General features: G+C 42.5%; 1 protein-coding gene across 1 annotated transcript; it reads right to left on the reverse strand.

Moving 5' to 3' along the window:
* Window positions 1–270: 270 nt before the first annotated feature.
* On the reverse strand, window positions 271–20710 carry LOC125467544 (2-hydroxyacylsphingosine 1-beta-galactosyltransferase-like). The gene is made up of 6 exons (XM_048563555.2): window positions 20365–20710; window positions 16314–17145; window positions 4118–4257; window positions 3010–3086; window positions 2258–2477; window positions 271–777 (listed from the first exon to the last, which is right to left on the reverse strand). The coding sequence occupies exons 2-6, from the start codon at window positions 17142–17144 to the stop codon at window positions 450–452; spliced, it is 1596 nt and encodes a 531-aa protein (XP_048419512.1). The 5' UTR covers window position 17145; window positions 20365–20710; the 3' UTR covers window positions 271–449.
* Between the last annotated feature and the right edge of the window lie 40 nt (window positions 20711–20750).

The following is a 20750-nucleotide window of genomic DNA, read 5'->3' on the forward strand; positions in this document are numbered from 1 at the left end:
CCAGTTCATTAATGTCGTTTAGGGAAGTGATCTAGCCACCTCATTATACCTTTAGTAATTCTTATTGAACCCAGAAGCAGGTTCGGGAGAAAAGTAACTAGTGCCTTCTCGAAGTGTGGAACTTATTGTCGTCGTCACTGCTGTACAAGGATTTGGACAAAGCAACATGAGTAATGGTACTATGCTGGAATTCCAAAGTAAACATACTTTTTTTTTAAGCTCTTAGTATACTATCTGTATAATCTCTACTATACACAAATCCACACAGAATTATAAAGATAGATCTTTATTATATATATGAAAAAGGTCAGTAGAAATCACATTTATGGCTTAAAACCTCACATTACTTTTCAGTTATTAAAATACTTCTGCAACTAAGTTTCAAGTGTAAAAAAAAATCCAGTGAGGTATGAGTTCTCCTCCACAGTAGCCCACTAGGAACAGTGACATTATTTTCGCTTTTTGCTTTCTGATGCTTTCTTTCTGTTTTGAATGCCATTCTGGGTATGACTGCTCTTAGCCTTTGGCAGAACACTTCCTTTCAGTTTCTTCACCATTTTTAGTAAACAGTAACCAAGTAATATTGTACACACAATAAACACAGCAATCACATCAAGCATGTAATACTGGTAGAAGAACATGTCATACATGCTGGGGCGCAGATGTGCTGCTCCATTGTGCCGTAGAACATAGTCCAGCCAGTAGACTGTGCGGTTCACTGGGTGGAGAGGCTGGTCATGGTGCAATCTGGATAAATACAGCGCCTGCTCCTTGTACCTGGAAATTAGAGCAAACTCATTTCATTAATCAATTTTTAAAAAAACTCATAATATTGAAATTTAGCTGTAGACTCCCTTATCTGTGCCTTTGTTGCTACCATAATTGGTAGCTCAGTGGTTAGCACTGCTGCCTCTCAGCGCCAGGGACCCGGGTTCGATTCCAGCCTCGGGCCACTCTGTGTGGAGTTTGCCCGTTCTCCCGGTGTCTGCGTGGGTTTCCTCCCAGGGTCCAGAGATTAGGTGGATTGGCCATGCTAAATTGTCTCTAGTGTTCAGGGAGGTGTAGATTAGGTGGGTTATAGGGGGATGGGTCTGGGTGGGATGCTCGAGGTTCGGTGTGGACTTGATGGGCTGAAGGGTCTGTTTCTGTGCTGTAAAACGGACTCTACAAAAAAAAAATTCTATAATTGGTCAGTCAAGTGTGCCAGTGTTGTCAAAATTTCTGCCCTCCAAAAACTTAACTGTTCCAAAGTACTACTCCCTGTGTTTTAACTCAAAGTTCACCATTCAGTAATCACCCTTGCACTCTCTGGTCTACAGTGGATCCTACATGTGCTGATCCTTTAAGACCATGTATACAAACTCACCCCCTGACCACTCTGTCCTCTGTAATCATCAGTCTCTCAGTACACAGATCAACACTCCTAATTCTGGCCTCTTGAACATCCTCGATTTTTAACCAGGCTACTAGTTGTGTCCTTGCCACAGGTGAAGTGGATTAGAACTCTGGAATATCCCACCTTAAACCTCTTCACCTTTCTACCCCAACAACCCTCCTGAAGACACTCATTGGAACAGACTTTTTTGCATCTGTGATCCCCTTGTGAAGAATCAAAAAGAAAGTTGCTGATAAAGCTCAGCAGATCTGGCAGCATCTGTAAAGGCAAGAACAGAGTTAGTGTTTCGGGTCCTGTGACCTCTCCTCAGGACGCTTCTGAGGAAGGGTCAGCGGAACTGAAATGTTAACTCTTTTGTACTTCACAGATGCTGCCAGATCTGCTGAGCTTTTGCAGCAACTTTCTTTTTGTTCCTGATTTACAGCATCTGCAGTTCTTTTGACCCCTCAGTAAAAGAGGTAGGTGGGTGGGGTTGAAGATTTGAGAGAGCAAGAGGGGAGGGATGGAGATTGTGACTATTGCTGTCTCAAAGCTTGTGCCCTCGTTCAGGGTTCCAACCACATGTTGGGAAGTTGTGCCCTCAATCATACTGCTTTGACCAAGCCTTAGGTCATCTGTCTTCTACTGTCTGTTTTGGAAAAGTATCTTGGTATGTTTTTGTTAGTTTAGCAGCATTATATCAACAAAGATGTTTCAAAACATTCACAAACTGCTTAAACTACTTTCATACAAATAGTGAATCCATTAATTCAAAAGGGCTTTCTCAGATACAGTCAAGCTAACTGGATTGCTCAGAAGAGCTAGCACAGGCTGCGTGGCTACTTTCTGTACTATGCTATTCTGTGATATTTTGTTTCTTACCTTGAATCCGTGGTCACTGTGATAATAGCTTGATAAATATCATCTTTAGTCATAGTTTTCCAGGATAGAAAAATCCCCATTCCTTTAGCGTGAACTCTTGTCATGATGTCATAGTGGTCTCCAAAGAATGGAATTCCTACCACTGGCACACCATGGTAAATGGACTCATAGATGCCATTCAAACCTCCATGGCTTAAAAACGCCTTTACGTTTGGATGACCTAAAACAAACTTCCAGTTAATAAAATTAATATTGTAGTGATTTGTCCCCATTAAGGGAAGACCTTAATTTGACTCTCAGCAATTAGCTCAGTGCCTACTTGGCACATCAGTTTTATTATATCTGCTTTCAAACTTCAGTTCCTGGCCTTGACTATCAGAAATCAGTCAGGGGGTTCTTGCACCCAGTCAGCATTTTAAAAATAAGGATATCTGTGTGGGGGGAGCAGAGAGGAAAGAGATAACAACTTAATGCCTGTCCCTTATGAGGTCTGTAAATTTAAGGTTTTAGTGTTCTGAGGAAGGGTCGCTCAACCCGAAACATTAACTCTGATTTATCTCCACAGATGCTGCCAGACCTGCTGAGCTTTTCCAGCAATTTGTCTGTTTTAGGTTTCAGTGAACTGTTTCAAAATTCATCCGTAATCATTTCTGATCCAATCTTACTAAAATATTTGATTTTCTCCCAATTTTTAAAAGTGTTCTCAACTTAAACCTATACCACAGTATTGCTTCAAGACTGCTGACACATACCCAACAAGTCATTCTGCGGTATCCACTCCATCAACTTTGTATTGTTCCCCAAGGAACTTGGCCTTCTTCCAAAAAACCTAAGGATTGAAGAGACTGTATTTGATATCATGCAGTTACTGTTGCTACACCTTCTCTTTAACTCATGGGGGGAAAAAAAAATCAAAATTGCCAGAAAAGGCACTAAACTATGTATTCAGTTATTTGAAAAAGAATGAGGAGATCCAAAACACCAGACTTATTGAGAACATAGAACAGTACAGCACAGAAGATGAACAAATGGTCTGGAAAGTGAAAAGGCAATCCAGTTTGAACGGTCTTTTTAATTTTCCTTGCTCTAACGTGAGAAAGTAACTTGTGCCCTTAAAGTCAACTGGAATCACCCCAAAACCGTAGGTTCCTCAATTCTGCTGTGGTTTCGATCAGCTGTAACTCAAAAGATTTTTAAATGCTGCTGTAAACAACACAATGCTGCAGCAGCACATTGGTTTGGTCAGACTGTACCTCAACTGTGAGCTGATGGCAAGAGATTTTGGGCTTGAAGGGCCTGCAATCCCTCATGTGTAGAAAGTTTGAGGGACGAGCTGATTGAGATGTTTAAAATGTTTAGGGCAGACAAACTATTTTCATAGGGAAATTGGGAAGCAGGGGACAATGGAACCTCAAAAATTACAGCAGTTTAGGACGGAAAACAGGAAGCAGGTTTTCACAGTTGTCTAAAGTCTGGAGTCATCAGAAAAACCCATCTGGATCACTCATGTCCTTTAGGGAAGGGAACTGCCATCTTACCTTGCCTGGCCTACAGGTCACTCCAGACCCATAGAGGTATGGTTGATTCCTGCTCCTGTTCCTTATTTGAAAGGTTCCTTTAACATCATAATTTTTTTTAAAAATCCCCAAAAAGGGCACTAGACTGGTTCTTGGATTGTTGAAGGCCTTGTACTAATGGCCTTTGATAAGGAATTCAGTGTAACAGTATTACTGAAGCAGAGCTAGATACTCAAGTATAGTACGTTATTAACATCGATATTTTTGAAATTTATACCTCAACTTTTTAAAAATATGCTTTTAGAAATTTTGCTAACAGCTTAGCAAAGTTTGTTGTACTAACCTCCAGACGACTTTCTGCGGTAACCGAGCAAAAGCAGCTGCTAGTTTTTCTGTCAGGTTATCGGAAAGATATTTGACTCCAGCACCAAATGACACCACCACAACTCCTTCGGATGCCCCTTCCACCCAGGTGGCCAGGTCCTTCAAACAAATACTCAAATTAGATGGATGACTTCAGATACCAAGCAGCCTAGATCTGCTTGTTGGTTCAGAGTTTTATATCACGTTTTCCCATAGATTGCGGATTGCACTTCTTTCCCCAAAGCTAAATACCTGCTGGCCAGGGCTTCGTCACACTGGAGCCGAAGTCATAAAATTCTGGTTTAAGCTTTGCTCTAGGTCTTGAGCATAAAGGTCAAAGCTGACACCCACTTAGAAGGGAGCACTGCAGTATCAAAAAGGTGCCATCTTTTGGTTGGGATATTAAATCAATCTGCCTGTTCTGGTGAATAGAAAGGTCCCGTGGCAGTTTTTTGAAGGATAGGAAAAGATGGTACCTACGTTTTGGCTGATATCATTAAAAAAAAAATCTAATAATGCAAAATGGAAATTTTGTATGAGTTTGCTGAGCGCCTATTGGCTGTTATTTCTTCTGTGTCGCGACACTTCAAAACATGCTTCATTGACTGAAATGTTTTGATCCTAAAAGGTTGTGTGTGTGCACAAGTCTTTCTTTTCTTCAATAATCCTGATTAAGGGGCACTAAAGAGGTGAAATTTATCTAGTAACTGAAGCTGGCAAAGTGGAGCACATCTGCAACACATAACTGGCCCAACGTTCACTCAACTTCAACCCCACACAACTAGTGAACTGTGATCAATCAGGAATCTGTAAAGTTCAAACATCTCAAATACTGAATTAACCTTTGGGGTGGTGGTGGTAGGGCGGAGTGCTGAGCTTGTAGAGGTAGTAGACTTTAGTAGGAGCCAGGCAAAGCACAAACTCAAACAAATTTAATGCACAGCCCTTTCTACAGCTTACAGTGGTCCCTGTAGCATTCAGTAGCTAAGTCACCATCTGATCAAAAAAACTAACATTTGCACAAAACATAATGTACCCAGTATATACCACATTTGGAAAGCATCCCCTCTAAATGGGCATTGAGCCCTGACTAGCACATAGAAAGGACCCCAAGCTGTCATTGTGCTGGTACTCGGGGCTTGCATGTTAATATAGCCATTAACATTGTGAATCTGCAGGGATGGAACTATCATTACTTCTTATTTCCCAAATCAACATGTTGTCTGTCAACAAATAGGCAGGTTGTGACTCCATACTATCATTTAAATTATTTTTCCTGCTTGACTGAAAGGGAACGTGAAATTTGTTTTCATCCTCTGAACATGCGTGGAGCCAGCTTCCCTTTCAGCGGTGCTTGTTGTCCCAAATCAACTGAGTCTATTCCATTCCAACCTATGAAGCAACATTTTTCCTTGTGTTTATTTGCCTTGGGTCAGGCTTGTCAGTTCCATGCTTCTGTCCTTTGCTAAATAACTTGCATTGCTGCTAACTTGTAAAACCTATTATTTCAGACAATACCAGAGACCAAACTGGTGACCTTGAGATGGTAGATTCAAATTGCCGACTGCAATTTTAAACAAGGGATTAAATTTAGTCATATTTCTTTGTGCTCCTTCAACCTGTTTGTGATCCCAACAGTCCATGTAACTAAATAGCTGAGGGGATCAATTTGAAGTATGGTCTTTCAAATCTCATCTTTCAGATTTGCCACTAGAACAGCTGAAATACAGCCCAAGCTCTGTTTAAAATTCTCAATCTTGCCCCACACTGCCTCATTACTCATGCATGCTGTGTATGGTAATGATTCTGAAAGGGACAAAGTTGGAGACTGCATTAAGCTCCTCCTAATCTGGTGATAGCATGCTGGCTCAGCTAGGGATAAGGCAGAATAGCTCCAAGACCTTGTACCCCTCGGTCTACTCAGTCTTACATTAACATCACTGACATTGTTACTTTTACCTGGTTGCTATCGTACAATATTATGCATCTTGTTCGAGACAATCACCTCTCCTCAGTATGAATCAGTTAGTGGCAACAAGCTGCCATTCAAAAGCCAAATATGACACCCACATTACAGAACCACAGAAGAATTGTTATGATGCAGAAGGCAACCGTTGGCCCATTATGTCTCTACCAGCTCTCTGAGCATTTTGACATAGTGTCAATCTCCTGTTTTCCCCTGCGACCCTACACATCATCTATTCTCCTCTTGAATGTCTCCCAATTTGACCTCCCCTCACAAAAATTCCTGCCAGTGCATTCCAGACCTCAAACTATTTGTTGTGTGAAAAAGGTTTTAAACCCGAGTCAAAAAACAAGATGCTGGAAAAGCTCAGTAAGTCTGGCAGTGTCGTGAGGAAGTGTCACTGAGGCTGAAACGTTAACTCTGATTCAACTTGCACAGACAGAAAAGCTGAGCAGGTCTGGCACCATCTGTGCAAGTCGAATCAGGGTTAACGTTTCAGCCTCAGTGACACTTCCTCACGACACTGCCAGATTTACTGAGCTTTTCCAGCAACTTCTGTTTCTGTTCCTAATTTACAGCATCTACAATTTATTCAGTTTTTAAAAACTGAGACCGTTGGTTCTCGAACCGCTTATAAGTGGAAACAGTTTCTCCCTGTTTACTCTGTACAGACATCTTATAATTTTGAAAACTTAGATCAGATCTCATCTTGTCTGAGAAAACAACTTCTCCGATTTATCCTCATAACTGACACTTCTCATTCCTGAAGCTACTCAGATAACACAGTGCCGAGCTGGAGGAACACTGCATAGCTTTCCTTCTCTGATGCTGCCTGGCCCGCTGTGTTCTTTCGGTTCCACAGTGTTCTCTCATTCCTAAAGCTATTGTTATCTCCTTTGGCATTCTCTGCAATGCATTCACATCTTTATTAAGGTATGGCACCCAGAATTTGACACGAGCTAGAGGTCACCTTGAGTATCGTGTCCTTTACCCCACTATTAGTAATGTCTAGGCACTGTGTGCTTTAATCACACTTGCTCTACCTGTCCTGCGACTTTTAATGAATTATGTACATGTACATATACATTCTGCTCCTTCACACCTAAAGAACTGTACCACTCTTCACCCTGCAAAACAGGTGCCACGTCCGATCTCACCGCACCTTCCTGAGCCACAGCCAACACAGACTCACCCCACACCCCCTCCTCACCCAAATCTATTAAAGCACAGATCTGCCAGAGTGGCATTATATTGTGACTCTGGTGTATTACCTTCTGTAACTGTACACAGTTTTTGTGCTCAGTTTTATTGGTAACTGTTGCATTAGCCCAGCTGCTAAATACAGCTCAGACTAACCATTGCATTGGTGTTTATCTGTAGCTACAATAACTCTGACAGATATTTAAAGCTAACAGAATTCCTGCTGCTATTTTCTGGTAGCAGAAAAGGAAGCATCAAAATTCCATTTCCTTCCGTTGAAATATCAATTATGTGGTATAGTTTACCCAGCTGCACTGTGAGAGGATCAATAAATACAAGCAGTGGCACGTTAATAATGTCATTAGGCTAGTAATCCAAAACCCCAGGTTAATGGGGATGTATGTTGAAATCCCACTGGGATGAAATGAAGATAAAATGTGAATTCAGTTAAAAATCAGGAATTAAAAAACACTCATAACATTGATCTTGCAGCCAGCCAGTGTCACCCCAATCAACTCCATCACCTTCAACGGCACCTTCCCGTACAAATGCAGAAGTAATAACACTTGCTCTTTTACATCTTTCCTCCTCACAGACGTGGGGCCCCAAACACTCCTTCCAGGTGAAGCAACAATTTACTTCTTTAAATCTAGTCCACTTTATTCATTGCTCACAGTACTGTCTCCTTTACCTTGGCAAGGCCAAACACAGACTGAGCAACCACTTTGCAGAACACCACTGCTCCTTTTGCAACAATCCTGACCTTCCAGTTACTTGTCATTTCAATATACCACCTTGCTCCAATGCCACCGTTTTAGCCTAGTCCTGCTTTAGTGAAGCCCAATGCAAACTGGAGGGGCAGCACCTCATTTTCCACTTGACAACTTTAGAGCCTTCAGGATCCAACATTGAGTTGAATAACATCAGAGGTTGTCCTCTTTTAATTATGCCCTTTTCCTTCTCCTGCACCCCTAACCCCATGCACAGTGTTGGTTTCCTTTAGGGAAACCAGATCCATTTTCAACTGTCCACACCACAATTGACATCAATCCTTTGCCACCTGGAGCACTCACTCCTATTGTCTTTTACTTTTGGGTACCCTCACCATCTGTTCCACTCATGTCTAGTCCCAAAGAAGTGCAAACCAAACTCAAAATGTTGACTGTTTCTCTGTCCACAAATACTGCCAGACCAGCTGGGTTTCACCAGCACTGTTAGTGTTTCAAACTCCCAACATCACAATGTTTTCCTTTTATGTCAAATGTCACATGGACTCAGACTGACCAATGTCCTTTACAGAGTGACATCCCACAATCTTGATTGACCTACATGACAAACAGTGACGTGGTTGATTTTTTGCCCGCTGGGCAGTTGGGGGTGGGCAATAAAGGACAGAACTGCTATCAGCATTCACATCCCTACAAATGGATTGCATAAAAAAAACTAGTTGTGTACCTTCTAAAAGAGGCACACAGATGTTAACTGCAAAGCACCTGGGGAAAGATGTGTGTGTCTTGTTCTGACATAAGAAATGCTGTGCATAGAAAATTTTCCATTCATGTTCGGCCTTCAACATCACATCACCATTTTAATTGCTGACTCTCCATTAACGCTCGCTTTGACTGCCTGCTGTCATGTTGTTGTCAACGCTGGGTGCAACTGGAAAGCAATCTATCACTTTGTTTTCAGTAAACCAGAATGGGGTGGAAATATGGCTGGGGCGGGGGTGGAGGCTGGAAATGGCCTCGGGTGGTTTAACCCAGGAGCTGAACACCCTTGCGAAAATCATTCATAGTCACGATACCCATCCCCCACAAACAATTGCCTTCGGAGTTAGTCACAGTCCAGAGGATGATCCACACACACACGCAGCTTGATCTGGTGTCTACCACAATCAGCTGGTTGCCACCCAGAATTGTACAACTGACAAGCCAAAAGATTCTCCACGTACAAATATAGATAAGGAAAAGCAAAACAGCCAGTAAGCCACATGCAGCCTACCTCTGTGAAATGCAGCTTTGTACAAGAGTGAGCTCTAATTGTCGTTTGAACATTGAGTATGTCACGTCAACTAGTAATTTTATATACAAGACTTTGCAGTAAACAGAAAAAATAAAATTGCATTCTTCTGTATTTATTTGCAAATCCAATGATGTTATACAATTAAATCATTGTAGAATCGATTGTAAGTGGCTTTTCATTCTAATAAGCAGTACAAGTGTGAAGGCAACTTCAGTGTATTTCATGTGTATCCTGTAAATTGTTACTCGTCTCTCTAGATCTGACCCTGGCACCACCTTGAAACCGTACAAGTATTAACTTGACAAAAATGCCCTTCGACTCCAATTATTGTTTGTTTCAGTGAGTCACTTAACTGTTACTAGTGAGCAAGGCTCAGATTCAGACTGGGGAGGCGCACAGGTAAAATAAAATGTTAACCCATTTTCTAATTTGTCCTCTCTTCTGGATGGGATCCTCTAACCACTCGAGTCCCTGCTACAATCCACCCGCATTCATTACTGCTACTGATTGCCTGGATACAGAAACACCCACTCTCCACACACTGTCACGGCTCTTTGCTGGCTAAACAGTACCGGTCTGTTGGCTGATTAGCATGGCAACCATAGGGAAGGTGGTGGTGTTGTGATCTTGTCCCTGTACTACTTTACAAATCCAGAGGGGAGACACATAAAGATAACAGCGCAGTACAGGCCCCTCAGCCCTCTACGTTGCGCCGACCCACGAAACCAATCTGAAGCCCATCTAACCTATCATCCACATGTTTATCCAATGACCATTTAAAATGCCCTTAAAGTTGGTGAGTCTACTACTGTGGCAGGCAGGGCATTCCATGCCCTTACCACTCTGAGTAAAGAACCTACCTCTGACTTCTGTCCTATATCTATCACCCCTCAATTTAAAGCTATGTCCCCTTGTGCTAGCCATCACCATCCAAGGAAAAAGGCTCTCACTGTTCACCCTATCTAATCCTCTGATCATCTTGCATGTCTCTATTAAGTCACTGCTTAACCTTCTTCTCTCCAACGAAAACAGCCTCAAGTCCCTCAGCCTTTCCTCATAAGACCTTCCCTCCACACCAGGCAACATCCTGGTAAATCTCCTCTGTACCTTTTCCAATGCTTCCACATCCTTCCTATAATGCAGTGACCAGAACTGTACGCAATACTCCAAGTGCGGCCGCACCAGAGTTTTGTACAGCTGCAACAGGACCTCATGGCTCCGAAACTCAATCCCTCTACCAATAAAACCTAACACACCATACGCCTTCTTAACAATCCTATCAACCTGGGTGGCAACTTTCAGGGATCTATGCACATGGACACCGAGATCTCTCTGCTCATCCACACTACCAAGAATCTTACCATTAGCCAGTACTTTGCCTTCCGGTTACTCCTTCCAAAGTGAATCATCTCACACTTTTCCACATTAAACTCCACTTGCCACCTCTGCAGCTTATCTATGCTCCTCTGTAACCTGCAACATCCTTTTGCACTATCCACAACTCCACCGACTTTAGTGTCGTCTGCATATTTACTAAACCATCCTTCTATGCCTTCATCCAGGTCGTTTATAAAAATGACAAACATCAGATCCTTGCGGTACACCACGAGTAACTGAACTCCAGGATGAACATTTCCCATCAACCACCACCCTCTGTCTTCTTACAGCTAGCCAATTTCTGATCCAAACCGCTAATCACCCTCAACCTCATGCCTCCGCATTTTCTGCAATAGCCACTGTGGGGAACCTTATCAAATGCTTTCCTGAAATCCATATACACCACATCAACCGCTTCAGTCACCTTCTCAAAGAACTCAGTAAGGTTTGTGAGGCATGACCTACCCTTTACAAAACCGTGTTGACTATCCCAAATTATTTCTTTTTCGATTATAAATCCTCTGTCTTATAATCCTTCCCAACACTTTACCCACAACCGAAGTAAGGCTCATTGGTCTATAATTACCAGGGTTGTCTCTAACTTCTTGAACAAAGGGACAACATTTGCTATCCTCCAGTCTTCAGGCACAATTCCTGTAGACAATGATGACATAAAGATCAAAGCCAAAGGCTCTGCAATCTCCTCCCTGGCTTCTCAGACAATCCTAGGATAAATCCCATCCAGCCCAGGGAACTTATCTATTTTCACATTTTCCAGAATTGCTAACACCTCCTCCTTATGAACCTCAATCCCATCGAATCTAATAACTTGTATCTCCTCGACAATATTATTGTTCCTCAGTATTCACATAGGAAAAAGGCATTCACTTAGTGCCTCTCCTATCTCTTTGACTCCATGCACAACTTCCCACTACTGTCCTTAACTGGCCCTAATCTTACTGTAGTCATTCTTTTATTCCTGACATACCTATAGAAAGCTTTAGGGTTTTCCTTGATCCTACCTGCCAAAGACTTCTCATGTCCCCTCCTGGTTCTTCTTAGCTCTCTCTTTAGATCCTTCCTGGCTAACCTGTAACTCTCAAGTGCCCTAACTGAGCCTTCATGCCTCATCTTTACATAAGCCTCCTTCTTCCTCCTGACAAGAGATTCAACTTCTTTAGTAAACCACGGTTCCCTCACTCGATCATTTCCTCGCTGCCTGACAGGTACATACTTATCAAGGACACGCAGTAGCTGTTCCTTGAACAAGCTCCACATTTCAATTATGCCCAACCCCTGTAGTTTCCTTCCCCATCCTGTGCATCCTAAATCTTGGCTAAATCGCCTCATAACTCTTGCCCTGTAGTATACAACTATCCCTTTCCATTGCTAAAGTAAACATAACCAAATTGTGGTCACTATCACCAAAGTGCTCACCTACCTCCAAATCTAACACCTGGGCTGGTTCATTACCCAATGTGGTCTCGCCTCTCATTGGCCTATCTACATACTGTCTCAGGAAACCTTCCTGCACACATTAGACAAAAACCGACCCATCTAAAGTACTCGAACTATAGTGTTTCCAGTCAATTTTTGGAGGTGAAATTTGAACAGATCAGAAGCTAGATGGATTAGCTATGCTAAATTGCTCTGTTGTGTGCAGGCTTGGTGGATTAGCCACAGTAAATGCAAGTTTATGGGGACAGGATGGGGGACTGGATCTGAGTGGGATGATCTTCTGAGGGCCGGGGCAGGGTTGATGAACTGAATGGCCTCTTTCTGCATTGGAGGGAATCTATGATTCTATTAAAATCTGGCCAAATGGAAACAATGGTTAAAGAAAATCATTTGGTTCACTAATGTCTTTTAGGGAAGGATACAAGATCCTTACTGGCCTCCATGTGACTCCAGACCCATAGCATTGTGGTTGGCTCTTACTTTGCCTCTGCAATGATTGTTACTTGAACTGAGTGGCTTGCTCAATCAGATGGTGCAATAAAATGTTTGCCCAACTAGCAGCATCCACCTCCCATGAATGAATATACAGTTGGTAAATTATATCTTTCAGTGTGTTAATCCAAAGGAATTATGAGGAAAATGGAAGCTTTCACAGTAATTTTTTTTTGGGTAGTGTCCTTAGGACAATAAAGGCATCCCAAAGTACTTCACAGGGCATGATAATGCAAATTTATTACCAAGGATCTTTAGATTAAGTAATATAATGTTTGTTTGAAGAGGTCGGTCCTAAAGAATGTCTTGAAAGAATAAAACCAAGCAGTGAGCGTAGCCTGAGATAACTGAAGGTACAGCCACTATCCATGGGGCTTTAAAAGTTGGAGATGCTCAGGTGGTCAGGATTAAATGAGCACAGGCATATCTGCAGGATTGTGAGGCTAACGAGGTTTACAGAGATAAGAAAGGCAGTTGAAAACAAAAATAAAACTATAACATTAAAACAGTAAATATGAGGCGTTGCTTAACTGCGAGCTGGTGTCAGTGGGCACAGGGTTGATGAGCAAACAGAGCTTGGCCCGTAGAAGGAGGGGCAGCAAAATTTTGGAGCTCTAGTGAAGAGTCATCCAGATTCAAAACATTAGCTTGCTCTCTCTCCATGGATGCTGCCTCAACCGCTGTGATTTGCAGTAGTTTTTGGAATCTGCACAAAAAACAGCATCTGCAGTAATTTGCTCCTACAAGATTTTGGATAACGTCAAGTATATGGAAGGTCACACAGGAATGCATTCTTAGCTGTGACCGATTGGATGGACTTATGATAAATCAAAGCACTGTCAAGGGGTCAGGGCTATTAGCAAATATTCAGAGATAGTAGGAACTGCCGATACTGGAGAATCTGAGATAACAAGGTGTAGAGCTGGATGAACACAGCAGGCCAAGCAGCAGAGGAGCAGGAAAGCTGACGTTTCAGGTCTGGATCCTTCTTCAGAAATTTTAACATTCTCCATTCTAATGGGAAATTCCCAAACTTGTCAATTATCCCTGATAATATCTTTATGAATTTACAATGCATCTTGATATTTATATAGACTCCCTATGAACTACTTCCAAAATCAAGAGTTGTCTGAAGATTTGCTTTCTCACCTTTGAGTTGGCGTTTCAATATGAAACCCAAAATTATATTTTTAAGTCATTCTTCAACCATGATGGGCCAGGGGATTTTCAATTGAGGAAAACAGGCATCTCAGAAATGCTGAAGTGAGATGGTTGACAGGGCTCCCAGTTGTGTCCTCCACATCTCTTGCACTTCTGCCACCCCTTCTCCTCCCTCCAAGAACTATGTTCTGTTATCCTCACCTTTCACCCTGTCTGTCTCTGTATTCAAATGGATCATTTTCCACCAACTGTTGTGCGATGCTACCCCTTCTACACCCAGGAAGCGATAGTTCTCTGCATGGCACCCTGGTCCACTCTTCAATCATCCCCTATCACACAGTATCTTTCCATGCAAATACAAGCAATACTGTTTTACTTCCTCGCTCTTCACCATCTGAGGCCCCAGACAATACTTCTAGTAGAGATACATGCAAATTGTCGCTTCTATCAATTTAGTCAAATGAATTCTCTACTCCAGTGTGGCCTTTTCAACACAGGACAGAAGAATACTTCCATTCAGTTTGCAGGCAAAGGTCTGCAGTTGTAGTCATTGGAACTCTCTTCCCACCCCTCATGCAGATATCCAAACGGTGAAGGGTGTTCAGTCTGTTCAAGCAGAACTGTAAAGGAGCACAGATGAAACTCCCACGTGAAGAAATTAGACCAGGGAACGATTGAAAACAATTTAGCGGAAAAGTCAACAGCAAAAGAAATGGTGGCAGTACTGAACAGATCAGGCAGCGTCTGCAGAGTCACAACCTAATGAGATTTGGTGTCAGTGTTGGAAGGTATTGCAGAATTACAGAGATAGTAAGAACTGCAGGTGCTGGAGTCAGAGATAAGTGTGGAGCTGGAGGAACACAGCAGGCCAGGAGGCTTCAGAGGACCAGGGAAGTTGACATTTCCTGCTCCTCTGATGCTGCCTGGCCTGCTGCGTTCCTCCAGCTCCGCACTGCATTACCTCTTGTGGATTTAAATAATTTTTTAACCAACTGTGGAGCTGTAGAAAAGGTGGTAGGTGGGAAAGCAAAGGAATAGGAGTGGAAGCCAAAGTGTTTAAATGGTTATATAGTGACATTAGTGTGAGGCAAAATGTGTAAGATAGGTCCAGCGGAAGTATAAATAGTCACAAGATGTTCATGGCATTATGGGGGCTCGGGTTCAGATATAAAGTTGTTGAACCTGATCTTTAGAGGTTTTAAAATGAACAGACAGGAAAGGATACCAGATGTTGAGCTAAAGAAACTAGGATTCTCTAGGCTGAAGAAGAAAGCAGTCATGCGCAAGTGTTGTAAATCCGGAAGGGAATAGACACATTTTAAACGCGACCTATTCACAATCTGTGCATAAAGAATATCTCCATTCATTGTGCAAGCATGACCCAGAGCTTTCAGTTGTTGTAATTCTCATGTCAAAGTCTCTGTCCTCGGCACTGAGTCACTGAAGCTCAGTATTAGTTTGAAGGCTGCACTTCTTATTTCCATGAGGCACTTTTCAGTTTTCCAGACTCAACATTGAGTTTAGCAATTTCAAATTGATGACCCTCTGGTTTTAAAGTCAAGGAAGGCTAGATGTGTAGAGTGTTGGAAACCAGTATTGCAAATGAAAGTAGAGGCAGAAAGAGCAGGTGATGTTTACAGGGGTTTTGTATCAATGACCTTCTTGTTTATTGGATCTGTAATTCTGCAATACCTTCCAACACTGACACCAAATCTCATTAGGTTGTGACTCTGCAGACGCTGCCTGATCTGTTCAGTACTGCCACCATTTCTTTTGCTGTTGACTTTTCCGCTAAATTGTTTTCAATCGTTCCCTGGTCTAATTTCTTCACGTGGGAGTTCCATCTGTGCTCCTTACAGTTCTGCTTGAACAGACCGAACACCCTTCAGCATTTGGATTTTTTAAAAAAATTTGTTCATGGATGTGGGTGTCGCTGTCTAGGCGAGTATTTATTGCCCATTCCTAATTGGCCAGGGGATAGTTAAGAGTCAACACTGGGCCTGGAAGTCATATGTAGAGCAGACTAGGCCAGGCATTCCCTAAAGGGCATTAGTGAACTGAGGGGTTTTTCCTTCAACAATCAATTTATAGTCCTCATTAGACTCTTAATTCCAAATTTTTTTTTTTTTTTGGAATTTAAATTTCACCATCTGCCACGGCAGGATTCAAACCCGGGCCCCAAAAGCATTAAGTAAAAACCAAAAGAACTTTGGATGCTGTAAATCAGGGACAAAAACAGAAGTTGCTGGAAAAGCTCAGCAGGTCTGGTAGTATCTGCGAAGAAAAAGAATCAGAGTTAAAATTTTGGGTCTGGTGACCCTTTCTTCTTCAGAACTGATCCAGACCTGCTGAGTTTTTCCAGAAACTTTTGTTTTTGTTCCTAAAAAAAAAAGCATTACTTGGGTCTCTGAGTTAACAGTCCAGAGATCGTAGGCCATCACCTCCCCTCAGTTTCAATAGTTAGGAAACATTTGCTTAGGGGCAGGATTGTGTAACTTACTTCTGGCAAGGGGTTTGCATGCCTTGTCAGGATTCCTCCCACGAAGACAATGCTTGGTAGGCTCGGCCTGGGAAACTCCAGCGCGACGTCAGTGCAGAGAAGGAAGATACTGGAAGCCTGGACTACCTCCAACATGGATCTGGACGGTTTAACCCCGTGTCTCTGGAGAATCGCATCATACTTTGGAAGTATGGCACACCTGGTGCCCACTCTGCTGACCACATAGATCAAACTATTCCAAGCACGCTCCAAGAAATTCATCCGGTCGGTCATTAGGGAGTTAAATTCTGGCACATAGGAAACCGGGGAAGGTGCGCCGAGTTCTGCCGGGAACCATAGCCCGGTGGAGAATGTTACATGCTTCACGCCCAGGATTTCAGCAAATACATAGCCACACATTTCATTGGGATCGACCAGAAGCAAGTCAAATTTTTCTTCCCCGAGCCGGTTCTCCAGATCCCGGTTGCCAACCATCTGGTCACAGTTTGCCGTGTAACTGTCCAAAATGCCAAATAGTTCTAGCGCTGTCAACTTCCCTGAGAAGATGTTCTTCATTTTCTCCTGGAGGAAGTCATCAGCGGTTTGCGACGTGAACAGGCCGGGATATTTCTGGACCCTGTAGTAAGGAGATTCCTCGATTTCCCGGCCTTTCGATGCTACAATGACCACTTCATGCCCCTGCCCGTGCAATGCCTTTGCGAGTGTTTTAAATATTTGTAAATGACTTTCGAACATGATTGGTGGAATTACCATTATCTTAGCAGCTACGGAAGACTTCAAGATGGACAAAGTCATTATGAAGTGTGGAACAGCGAAGACCAAAAGTTTCATTCTGGAAAAGAACAAGAAAATCCTTTTATTTCATTGCATGTTGGAGGTAGTCCAGGCTTCTCTGCACTGGCATAACGCTGGAGTTTCCCAGGCCGAGTCTACCAACAATCACTGACTCTGCTACAAATATCTCACACAAAACGTAGCTCTTCAACATTTCGGCACTGAGCAACTTACTCCTGACAAGCATTATATGTCACCATGGCAACAGGTGACTTTGCTCAAAAAGCTGGCCTAACAGTGACCATATAAATACTGTCACATGTAAAAGTAAAATTAGTTCCATTAATGCCCTCCAAAGAAGGAAATCTGCCAAATAAAAAAACCTGAAAGAACAGAAAAAATAACAGAAGTTGGTGGAAGAGCCCAGCAGGTCAGGCAGCATCTGTGTAGAAAAAAAAAATTCAGAGTCAATGTTTCAGGTCTGGTGACCGTTCCTCAATGCTGCCAGACCTGCTGAGCTTTTCCAGCAACGTCTGTTTTTGTTATTGTTGTGCGTGTAAGGTAATCGACCATTCTGATCCGGTCTGGTGTACATGTGACTCTACACCCACAGCAAGATAGTTCACTCCCGATGACCTTCAGAAATAGCCTAGAAAGCCAATATCATCCAATCATAGAATCCCTACAGTGCAGCCAAAAACAAAAATTTGGTCCATTGAGTCTGCACCCTCCAAAGACCCGACCACAGCCCCCCCACACTATCCTCATAACCCACATTTCCTATGACCAATCCACCCAGCCTGCACATCCCTGGATACTATAGCAATTTGGCATGGCCAATCCACCCAACCTGCACATCTTTAGACTATTCCACGATTACAAACAAAATAAAACTCTCGGGGGAAGACTGCTGGTATTTAGGTTAGATAGTTGCCAAACCCAAGTTATTTGGCACATCGCATTCTTTTTCAAAAAAAAAGTCAGAATTATTCATTCAAAACAGGCTGTAGGATCTAGTTGTCCAGAAATTGGCTGCCTGCTTGTCATGAAAAATAGGAAAAGGAACAGGGCCCTCAGCCCCATGAACCTGCTCCACCATTCAATACAATGATGGCTTATCTGACACTCTTCACATCCACTTTCCTGCCCCTTCCCCATCACCCTTGATTCCCTGACTGACCAAGAATCTATTACAGCCTTAAATATACACAAGGACTCTGCCTCCACAACTATCTGTGGCAAGGAATTCCAAAAATTCACCACCCTTTTAGAGAAGAAATTCCTCCTCATCTCAGTCTTAATTTGACACCCCTTTATTCTGAGATCATATCTTCTGGTCTTACACTCACGTGAAGGAAAGCATAGTCTCAAGCATTTCCTCTGTCAAGCCCCTTAAGATACTCACGTTTCAATGTGATCACCTCTCGTTCTTCTAAATTCCACTAAGTGGAGTCCCAACCTGTTTAGCTTTTGCTCATAAGATAATCCCTGCAGTCCAGATATCATCCTAATGAACCTTCTGTGAACAGCCTCCAACGCAATGATACCATTCTTAAGTAAGGGGACCAAAACTGGTCACAGTACTCCCGGTGTGGTCCCACCAGCACCCAGTACAGATGCAGTTAAGATTTCCCGACTTTTATATTCCAACCCTTTGCTCCTGTGTGCTAGCTTTCTGTGTTTCATGTACAATTCAACCCCCAGGTCCTTACGTTTTGCAGCTTTCTGCTGTTTTTCTTCATTTAAGTAATAATCTGTTTTTTTCATTCTTCCTTTCAAAAATGAACAACTTCATATTTTCCCATATTAGTCTCCTTTTACCCCACTTAATCTTTCAATATCTCTCTACAGCCTGTATGCTTCTCATGACTGCCTTTACATCTATTTTTGTGTCATCGCAAATTTGGCTACAGTAAATTCACTTCCTTCCTCTAAGTCACTAAAACATATTGTAAACAATGTGGTCCCTGCACTGAGCCTTGTCAAACCCCACTGTCTACAGGTAGCCAACCTGACAATGAATTCCTTACCCAACTTTGCTGTTTCTTGTCCATTAGCCAATTCTCGATCCATGCCAATACATTATGTCCATAATCATTGGCTCTTGTGATTTAACCTTTTAAGCGGTGCCTTGTTAAAAGTTTCTTGGAAGCCCAAATACAGCACATCTACTGGTTGCCCTGATATAACTCCACAGAAGTTGTCAACAAGTCACCATTTACTTAGACATGGATAGTATTTGACACTGATCCAGCTCCCAGACCAAACAAAACCTCTGACACTTCTCTTTACATCTGTCAGCCAAGGCTCCCTGATTGGGGCCGTTAACCTGGCCCAATCAGGGAACTCACTTTCTCTGAGTTCCATTTGGCTGACCTCATTATAATCATTACATCCCCTCTACCTACTCTGGTTGTGACATCTCAGAAAAACTGTAATGAAATAGACACAATCTCCCTTTTAAACAAGGGTGACATGGTGGCTCAGTGGTTTGCCACACAGCACCAGGGATCCTGGGTTCAATGCCACCCTCAAGCAACGATCTGTGTTGAGTTTGCATATTCTCCCTGTATCTCCGTGTTTTTCCTCTGGGTGCTCTGGTTTCCATCCACAATCCAAAGACATGCAGGTTAGGTGGACTAGCCGTGGGAAATAGAGGGATAGGATAGAGGGATTAGGTCTGGGTGTGTTGCTCTACAGAGGGTCAGTACGGACTTGATGGATCAAATGGCCTGCTTCCACACTGGTGATCCTATGATGAAACCATGCTGATTCTGGTGGATTAAATTACAATTTTCCAAATGCTCTGCTGTTACTTTCATAACAATTGATTCAACATTTTTTCAACAATAGAATGCCATTTGGTAATCCAAGTTAGAAGTGTGGAGATCCACACTGAACTGTGGCACTCAAATATGGCACTTGTGACACAGCACCTCGTGACCAAGGAATTAAAATGAATTAGAACGGGATTCATTTTGTGTTTTCAGTCTGCACTACCAAGGAGTCACTGGTCTCTCTTTATAAACACAGGATTAGATGGCAAAGTTTGGTTACAATTCAGTTTACAAGCAAATAGCCTCCAGTTGAACACAGTCAGCCACAATGATCTGGAAGTCCCAGCTGCTACACCTTCGCTTTGTCATAAACTGCTTCCTGCCTTTGAGATGTTCTGGTTCAATGACCTTTGACTTGTTAAAACCTAACAACCTGTTCAAAGACAGAGGTTCTAGTCCTTGTTCCCCACACGAGCCCCTATACAAGAAAACTTTCTTACCTGCTGACCGTTTTAGGGAGTAGTATGAGGCTTCCACTCACTGCCGTCTCCTTCCTGCAAGGAATTTAATCTGGAGAATTTAAAAGGCGTGTACACTTTTTTTTCCACAACCCGGTTTCACTTCCTACCTAATCGCTCCGCCCTAATCTTAAAACCAGCCAACTGGAAAAGCATTGCTACAGCGCAAGTTTTGATAATGAGTATCATCCCAGTTCCAGCCACTCACTAATGGCTCATTGTCAACAGAAACTTAAATTTGTACGCTTCGGATTTTAAACGGTTGATTTTTTTGTGCTTTTTTCTACCTGCTAAAGACACAAGCAATCTCCAGGGTGTTTTAATTTGAGATCAATCCAGATATTGCCAGACGCAAACAAAAAAATTCA

Source organism: Stegostoma tigrinum, chromosome 37 (genome assembly GCF_030684315.1).
Source record: "Stegostoma tigrinum isolate sSteTig4 chromosome 37, sSteTig4.hap1, whole genome shotgun sequence".
In the NCBI taxonomy this organism is placed as follows: Eukaryota; Metazoa; Chordata; class Chondrichthyes; order Orectolobiformes; family Stegostomatidae; genus Stegostoma; species Stegostoma tigrinum.